Source organism: Cebus imitator, unplaced genomic scaffold (genome assembly GCF_001604975.1).
Source record: "Cebus imitator isolate Cc_AM_T3 unplaced genomic scaffold, Cebus_imitator-1.0 Scaffold444, whole genome shotgun sequence".
Classification (NCBI taxonomy): Eukaryota; Metazoa; Chordata; class Mammalia; order Primates; family Cebidae; genus Cebus; species Cebus imitator.
The window spans coordinates 3006580-3015668 of record NW_016107759.1 but is presented as its reverse complement, the minus strand read 5'-3'; the positions used below and the strand labels follow the sequence as shown (position 1 = coordinate 3015668).

Genomic DNA, 9089 nt, shown 5'->3' with positions numbered 1-9089 from the left:
GTTCAGGCAATTCTCCTGCCTCAGCCTCCTGAGTAGCTGGGATTACAGGCATGTGCCACCATGCCCAGCTGATTTTTTTGTATTTTTAGTAGAGATGGGGTTTCACCATGTTGACCAGGATGGCCTCTATCTCTTGACCTCGTGATCCACCCGCCTTGGCCTCCCAAAGTACTGGGATTACAGGCGTGAGCCACCGCGCCCGGCCTTCAATCTCACTTTAAAGCAGAAGTGATGAGCTTCTGAGATTTGAGGCTCTCCTCCTGCTCTGTCCGTCCTGCCTCAGGCCGCAGCTGTGGCTCTGATCCCCTATGCTCCAACGCCCCTCAAATAAGTTGGGTGACAAGAGCCCTCACTCCAGGGCCCTCCTCTGACCAGGCCCACCCATAGGGGTCCTTTGAATACCCAGGTCCGTTTGTCTCCTGGCCCTGAACCGAGGCTCTGCAGAAATTGTGCACCTGAGGAGGACCCCTTTTGCGCCAGGGTTCCGCGCGTCCCGCCCCGCTCCGCCCCTCGTTCTGGCCCCGCCCTCAGGTTCTCCGGGGCGGCCGGGCTGCCAGTCCACCGCAGACCTCCACCCCGCGCGCATTGAGGCCCCGCCTCGGGCCGTCCCCACAACGGTGCGCCCAGCCTCGCCCCCAGCGCAGGCCCGGCCCCTCACCGGCAGAAGTTGTGTGCGCCCAGCCCCCAGCGGCCCTGGGGGTCGCTGGCGCTGCTGTAGCTGTGCTGCTGCGTCTGATCCCAGAAGAGGCACGGGCGGCCCGCCCCGCGCGGGCCAGTGCGGTTCTGGTGGCCGCGGTAGTCAGCCCCATTCACCTGGAAGCACTCGGAGACGACTGCATGGCAAAGGCAGGGCCTGGGGAGGTCCGGACCCACGCTGGGCATCCTCGAGCCCCTGCGCCACCTCCCGCCTGGGTCCCCAGCCAGCGCCCCCTCGCACCCGCTCCCGCTGGCGCCCTCCGGCTGCTCAGCTGCTCCAACCACCTGCTGTGTCCCCTTCCCCAGCCTTGGGGGCCTGGCCCTGGGGACGGAGGCCAAGGAGGGGATGGTGAACACGGCCCGGCAACCGTGCCCGGACTTACCTGGACTGTGCAGGCTCCCAGCCGAGGCCCCACGCGGCTGTAGCAGTGGGAGGAAGAGTAGAAGGGGGAAGCCCTGCGCGGCCTGTGTCCCCATCGCACCTGGCCCGGACACGGCCCGGGCTGCCCCCGGGTTCGCTGCGGGGTCTCCCAGGCCACCTGGGGGGCGTTGTCCTCTGACCCTCTGCCCTCGTTCGACTCTGAGCCGCGCTCTCTGTCTGGGGTGGGTTCAGGGAGGTCTTTGCCTCCCAGGGCCTGTGCCCCTGGAGGCGTCTCTCTGCCCCTGTCCCTACCCGGGTCTCTGCGGGGGGATCTGGCTGGGGGCGTTCTCAATCTCTGTGTCAGCGAGCTCTGGGCGGTGCCTTGGCCTCCACACCCGCCCCCTCCCACTGCGCCTTGCACTAGGCGTCTCCCTCGCCCAGGTCTCCAACGCGCTGGTTTCTGCCCCCCTCGCATCCTCCGTGGGTCCCTCCCCCCCGGGTCTCTCCCTTGCCCCAAGGGAGGCCAGGGAACCCCGCCCAGGACTGGAGCAGAGGCAGCAGGTCCAGACGCCTCCCACGCCCGCCCCCCCGGACCCCAGGCGTCCCGCGCCTCCCCGCCCTCTCCCCCTCAGGTCGGTGCCGGTTCTAGCGAGAGGGTGTGGTGGCGGACAGGCCTGGCAAGCGGACGGAAGGCCCTTAAAGTGGGAGATAAAGAACCCCCTCCCGTGGCCGCACGCCCCGGGACACCCTGAGTCTCCGAGTTACAAGCGCCCTCCTTCCAGTGCACGCACGCGCTCGCATTGTCACCCATTCATTGACTGGCGCTCACTCGCACACTTTCTCCGGATCCACACGCCCCTCCCGCCCTGGTCCAGACGTCGCTGGCCTGAAGGAGGGAGCGCCACTCCCTGCCCCCGTGCCCACGAGACAGGCGGGACTCGTGGAAGCTCAGTCCGGGACAGGCAGGGCCAGCTGGTGTCTGGGGAGAAAGGCAGCTGCGCCTCAGGTCCCAGTCTGTCCCCTCCCCCTGCCCCTCCCCCGCCCCTCCCTGGGACCCCCAGCTCAGACTCTCCCGAGCCTTCGCACTGCGATGGAATTCCCCCAGCAGTGCCCCCCACCCGGCGGGGGAGGGGGAGGGGAGCAGGTCCAGGCAGGCGTGGGGGGAAATTCCCCGCCCCCTCCTCCTGGGCCCGACTCCTCCGAGTCCTCTGATCTCCCAGCGCCACCCGCCCGCTGCCCCCAGGGCTTGGGGGGAGGCCAGCGCAGGTGCGTGGGAGGGTGGAGGCGGGGCCGGGGGAAGGAGCTGGTGGGGACCGGGCGCCCAGAGCGGCCCCGCCCCACCCAGACCCCTTTGCCCCTGCGTCCAGCCTGCCCAGCCAGCACTAGGCCCTAGCCAAGCTGTCGAGCCCAGGCCAACCTGTCCTCACCCTGCAGCCTCCACACCCTCTCTGCCCCGGGGCCGAGGGAGAAGCAAGATGGGGTTCAGGGAGGTTTTGCCAGGCCCAGGTGCCCACTGCGGTGCTGGTACCCGCGGGGATCTTCCAGCTAGTGCCTCACACGAGTGTTCTGGAGGCGGGGCGTGGAGTCGAGGTGGGGGCATTTGAAGGAGATGGACTCGCTGAGACTCTAGACCAGGGTCCCCGTGGCCTCCTCCGGGAGCTCCCTCAGCGGCCAGGCTGGCCGGGCTCACTGAGCCCTGAGCTGGGGTCTCCAGCATCCACAGACTCCCTGGAACCCAACTGGGCTTCTTGAGGAGGGAACAGGTTTGGGGGCCCCGTCTGCAGCCTGTCTCTCTTGGTGGAGCTCATTGAAGTCGTCCCAGGCTCCAGCCCACAGAGAATGTCCTAGGGGCAGGCCTGGGAGATGGTGGTGCATGGGGAGCTTCACCCCCACGGCCACAGTCCTCTGAGGATGAGGCGAGGTGGGGACAGGGACAATTAAGGATTCCATGTGCAGAAAGGAGGCCAGGTTGGCACGCTAGTGGAGAAATCAGCCCCTTCCCTGGAGGAAGCTGGGCCTGAAAGAGCCTTCCTTCTGCCCTTGGCACTGTGACACCTGGTTTGGTCCTCCCAGGCCTGTCTCCTGCAGAGGGCACAGTGGATGAGAGGAGGGGGGACTCAGTGCTGAGGCTGGGGCACTGAGATGGAGTGGGGTGGAGTATCCATGCTGCAGACTTTACTCTCACTCAGGTTACTCATGGAACCTTCCAGAACTAAGAAGCCTCCGCCCCACCACACTTCCCACGCAATCGGCATTCAGTGCTGTGCAACCAGCGACGTGTCTGCCCTCCTGACACCCTGCGAGGGAGGACATCCTCATCTCTCCATTCTGCAGACGGGGTGCAGAGGCGGTAAGTGACTCGCAGGGGTCACCAGGTATTAAGTGTTGGAACTGGGCTTCAAACTCCAGTTGGTCTGACCCCAGTGCTGGGCGCTGACTCTCACCTCCATCCTGCATCCAGGGTCTCTGATTCTTCTGGGACCGCTGGGTACACAGAGATACCCTCTCGCCTGCCCTGCGGAGGCCCCTCACCCTTCACATGTCCTTGCTGCCAGCTGACACCTCCGAAGCAGAATCTCCAGCAGCCCATTTCACAGACGGGGAGACTGAGGCCAGACTGGAGTCCCTAGGGCCTGACAGGCTGGGTTTGTCACCTCTGAGGGAAGCAGGTTCGCAGGTGCAGATTGGCCACATGGGGGCGGCAGAGAGAAAGAAGCCAACGAGATACGTGCAGAAGCAACCCAGGAGCCAGGCTCGCCTTCCTTTGGAACATGGGACATGGCATTTGCTCTGTCCAGGTGGCAAGAAGGTGAGAAGTTGGGGGACCTGGATGAGAGGAGGGACCAGGCCACTTTGTCCCAGTCAGACCCCCAGGAGGGGGAGGAGCAGGCTCAGCACTGCCCCTCTGACCGCAATGTGGGGTGGGCTCTGGGTCAGGGCTGGACCCAGGGCAGTCAGGATGCCTGGGTTCCTCCTCCGCCTACTCAGCTGCTCTTGGTCTTCCTTTTTTTTTTTTTTTTTTGACAGAGTCTTGCTCTGTCACCCAGTCTGGAGAGCAGTGGTGGGATCTTGGCTCACTGCAACCTCTGCCTCCTGGGTTCAAGTGATTCTCCTGCCTCAGCCTGCAAAGTAGCTGGGATTACAGGCGGGTGCCACCACACAGGGCTAATTTTTGTATTTTTAGTGAGACAGGGTTTTGTTTGTTTGAGACGGAGTCTCTCTCTTGTCACCCACGCTGGAGTGCAATGGCGCGATCTTGGCTCACTGCAACTTCAAGATGGGGTTTTGCCATGTTGGCCAGGCTGGTCTCGAACTCCTGACCTCAGGTGATCCGCTCCCCCCTCCTTAGCCTCCTAAAGTTCTGAGATTACAGGCATGAGCCACCTTGCCTGGCCCATCCTTCCTTTGGGGACAGTGTTCCATCTGGGGCCCACTAGTGCCTCATGGCAGGGCACATGAGGGCCACCAAGGCAAAAGGGGGCCCTGGAAATCTGTGGGCAGGGGTTCTCCCCAGAGGCCACTGAGGAGGCTCTGGGAGAGATGAACCAGGCCAGACCTCACCTCCACGCTCCGTATTCAGGAGGGTCAGTGGGCTACCTCTCCTGGGTGACAGCTAAGTGTGTAATGGGTGGGGTAGGGGTTTGGGGGCCCCCCTGAGACCCTGAGAGCAGCCCTGTGGGCTCTTTTGGGCCTTCCCAGGAGTTCAGAATGAGGCCCCTGATGAGGGGCCGCAAGTCCCAGTGGTGACCTCACCCACTCTCAGCAGCAATGATACTTTGCCCTGTCCCCCTTCCTGGGACAGCCGTGTTCCTCCTGCCTGCTTCCTAGTTGCACCCCTACCTGTGTTTACTGACCCCGATTCTTCCAGCTCCTGCACAAACGCTGGGCTTGGTTTCCCCACCTCCCCTACATGAGGTGCAGCTAGCAGGGCAATGGTGAGCATGGCACCTCTCAATGCTCAAAGTTCGGTCCCTGGACCCACACCATCATCACTGGGGAGCTTGTTAGAAATGTGGTGCTGGCCGGATGTGGTGGCTCATGCCTGTAATCCCAGTGCTTTGGGAGGCCAAGGTGGGCTGAGGCAGTGGATCGCTTGAGGTCAGGAGTTCGAGACCAGCCTCCTCAACATGGTGAAACTCCCTCTCTACTGAAAAAAATATATATGAAAAGTTGGCCGGGTGTGGTAGTGAGCGCCTGTAATCCCAGCTACTCGGGAGGCTGAGGCAGGAGAATCACTTGCACCTGGAGGCGTTGTAGTGAGCCGAGATCTCGCCATTGCACTCCAGCCTGGGTGACAAGAGCGAAACTCCATCTCAAAAAATAAAACTAAATAAACAAATAAATAGAGACAGAGTCTACTTATGTCATCCAGGCTGGTCTCGAACTCCTGGGCTCAAGTGATCCACCACCTGGGCCTCCCAAAGTGCTGGGATGACAGACATGAGCCACCACACCGGGCTAGAAATTTTCACAAGATCCCTGGAAAGCCCCTGCCAGGTCTGGCCTGCCACAGCCTCAGTTTCTCTCTTCTCCATCCACCGACTGAATGGAGGGGATGCCTAGGGGAGGGTGGAAGGAGCTGGATCCCTGAGTGAGCTTGTGGAAGGTGCCTGCCAACCAGAAGTCTCAGCGCAGATCTCTGAATGACTGAAAAATAAACATCTGTGGGTTAAGCCACCAAGACCAGGGGCTTGCCGGGCACAGAGCTGGCCCTCCTCCCTCGCCCATCCTACTCTTTTCTTCTGTGTTGGTGTCCTTGGTTGTAGAAGCCTCACTCTGTTTTCGTCTTCAGATAGTGTTCCTCCTGTGTGCAGGTCTGTGTCCAAATTCCACCCCTGCCCCTGTCACCTTATTTATTTATTTATGAGATGGGGTCTTGTTCTGTCGCCCAGGCTGGAGTGCAGTGGTCGATCATGGCTTGCTGAAGCCTCAATCTTTCAGGCTCAAGTGATTCTCCCACCTCAATCTCCCAAGTAGCCGGGACCACAGGGATGTGCTGCCACACTCAGCTAATTTATTTTTATTTTTCATTTTTGAAATGGAGATTTGCTCTTGTTGCCCAAGCTGGAGTGCAATGGCACGATCTTGGCTTACCGCAACCTCCACCTCCCAGGTTCAAGATTCTCCTGCCTCAGCCTCCGAGTAACTGGAATTCCAGGCGTCCACCAACACGCCCTGCTAATTTTTTGTATATTAGTAGAGATGGGATTTCACCATGTTGGCCAGGCTGGTCTCAAGCTCCTGACCTCATGATCCACTTGCCTTGGCCTCCCAAAGTGCTGGGATTACGGGCATGAGCCACTGTGCCCAGGCTCAACATGTGAATTTTATTTATTTATTTATTTATTTATTTTTGAGACAGAGTCCTGCTCTGTCACCCAGGCTGGAGTGCAATGGTGGCATCTTGGCTCACTGCAACCTCTGCCTGCCAGGTTTAAGCAATTCTTCCTGCCTCAGCCTCCTGAGTAGCTGGGATTACAGGCACCTACCACCACACATGGCTGGCTAATTTTTGTGTTTTTAGTAGAGATGGGTTTTTGTCATTTTGGCCAGGCTAGTCTTGAACTTCTGACCTCAGGTGATCTGCTTGCCTTGGCCTCTCAAAGTGCTGGGATTACAAGCGTGAGCCACTGCACCGGCCTTAACATGTGAATTTTAGAGGATGCAACTCAACGTGTAACATCTCTTGAGGATCTCTCATCTCCTTTCCGCCCCGGCTGGCACCTCCAGCTCTTGCCTGGACAATGGCTCACCCAGGTGAGGTCCAACTCCTTACTCTCACCCTCTACCATCCTCGCCAGCAACCAGTCCTTTATCTGGTAATTCAACATTGAGCTATCAGATACATGACTGGAGAGTCATTAAACATTAAGTCAGATTGAGCGGCTGGTCTGATAAGCATCCTTTGGAAGCTTGCCCGGCTCAGTGGCTCACGCCTGTAATCCCCGCGCTTTGGGACACTGAGATAGGCAGATAACTTGAGGTCAGGAGTTTGAGACCAACCTGAACAACATGGAAAAACCCTGTCTCTACTAAAAATACAAAAATTAGCTGGGCCTGGTGATACTTGCCTGTAATCCCATCTACTTGGGAGACTGAGGCAGGAGAATTGCTTGACCCCAGCAGGCAGAGGTTGCGGCAAGCCGGGATCACAACACTGCACTCCAGCCTGGGTTTAAAAAAAAAAAAAAAAAAAAGAACCCTCTCGAAGTTCTCAGAACACTTCAAGGCGCTGCCTGGGCTGACCTGTGCCTTCCTGCGTGACCTCAGCCCCACCACAGCCCCACGCCCCAGTGTGATCTCCTCCTGGTCCCCAGGCCCTGTCCTTTCTTCCCTCTGGGCCATTGTCCTGCGGTTCCCGCGGCCTGATGTGCTTCTTCCTTACATTTTCACTTGGTAAATTCCTGCCGCAGAGCTCAGAGCTGCCTCCTCCAAGAAACGTTCCTTGATCCCTGCTCCTCCATCCTGTTGTCTGCCCTTGCCAACATTGCCTCCTGAGCTGCCTGGTTCCTCTGCGCCTCCCCTTCCACCTGGGGAACAGGTGAGGGTGGGACACAGCAGGGGGCGAGATGCCCAAATCCAGGCTTGTTTCGGTGGGATGGGGTCACCTGCTGCCGGCTTGTCCTAGATGCTCTGGTCACCAGTCTGGGCAGAGCCAGGGAGGTACCCTGATTTGGAAACTCAGACAAACTCAGCTCATGGACTCCTGGGTAGATGAGGAGGGGTTTTCCCATGAGGATGCTGGATGACTGGCCGTTACCCCCAAGGCTTGGTCTGCAGGACCTGCCCCTCTCAGATGAGGACACTGAGGCTGGCAGGGCCGGGAGTGCCCAGGGCTGGCTTCATTTGGGCCCCAGGCCAGCCGGCTTAGAATGGCTCCTGGGGCACCTGTGGCCTCGACCTCCAAAAAGTCTGCATGATTTGCTGAAAGCAGCCTCGCCCTAGCTGGGCTGGGGTTCTGTCTGTCTGTCTGTCCGAACAGCCCACAGTGTTCTTGTGCAGGGCAGGGAGGAGCCCACCCAGGCAGCTCCAGGGGCCAGGGGCGGGTGAGCTAAGCCCTTTCTTCTTGTTCCTCCCTCTCAGATTGAGGCTTCAGTTTCCATCGAGAGAGTCCCCTTCCTGCACCCTGGGGAAGGAGGCTGTCCACAGGTACCCCAGGCCTGGTCAGTGGTGCGTGGCCTAAGTAGGGCGTGGGGGTTGGGGAACCCCGGAAGGAGACCAAGAAACTTAGCTAGTCTGGGGGCTGATGTGGGGATGAGCAGGCCAGTTCGGCCCTTCCCAACAAGTAAGGACAACCATGACCTGGCCTCTGGAAGGGGGGACAGGGAGGGGGACCTGCCTCCACCCCACACGCCCTTTTCTCCACAGGCTCCTCCCCCAGCACCATGGTGGGTGGAGGGCTGCCCATATCCCAGGGACCCCCGTTGCCCTCAGAGTCCTGGCCATCCTCACCTCCAGACTTTGACGTGCCTCGGCGCACACCACCCGCCCCCCGACTTTCAGTGGCTCCTTCTGCTCCCAGTTTCCCACCCCTGGCTCCCTTTGCCCCAGGCCTGTAGGTCCGGTGAAGCCTGGCTGGCAGGACTGGGGCGCCTTGGCCCCAGGAATGCCGAAGCTGGTCTCCACCCAGCCCAAATGCCGGCTCCTTGGTGGGCCCCCATCCCTCCCAGCTGCCTACCCTGCCATCCCCACCCTGAGGGCTTGGGGGGCACTAGAAGGGCCCTCAGCTTTGGATATAAGGAGGGCCCCCACCCCACATTGCTTCATAGAAGGGAGGAGTATTTGCCTCGAACATAACAAGTTCTCAGAACAAGGTCCCCTGTCCCCTGAGTGACAGCGAATCCGGGAGGCGAGGGTGGCGTCGACCCACATGGGCTCCTGCCACTCCTGTCTCTGTCTCACAGATGTCAGGTGTGGAGGAGGGAGGGACTGGGCAGAAGCTGCCCCTCCCTGGCCTGGGGCTTGGGATTTTTGGGGAAGTAGCAAAGGCCACTCTCCCGCCAGGTGGCACCCTTCCCTGCAGGCAAAACCC

General features: G+C 60.3%; 1 protein-coding gene across 2 annotated transcripts in view; it reads right to left on the bottom strand.

Moving 5' to 3' along the window:
- The window catches only part of KREMEN2 (kringle containing transmembrane protein 2), a 7070-nt gene extending 5560 nt beyond the window's left edge, over nt 1-1510 (bottom strand). For both annotated transcript variants that reach the window (XM_017511119.2, XM_017511120.2), the window contains exons 1-2: nt 1080-1510; nt 659-833 (exon numbers count right to left, since the gene is read on the bottom strand). In XM_017511119.2, coding sequence (XP_017366608.1) covers nt 659-833; nt 1080-1173 — 269 coding nt within the window. In that variant the 5' untranslated portion in view covers nt 1174-1510. The remainder of the gene's footprint in view (nt 1-658; nt 834-1079) is intronic.
- Nucleotides 1511-9089: the final 7579 nt, after the last annotated feature.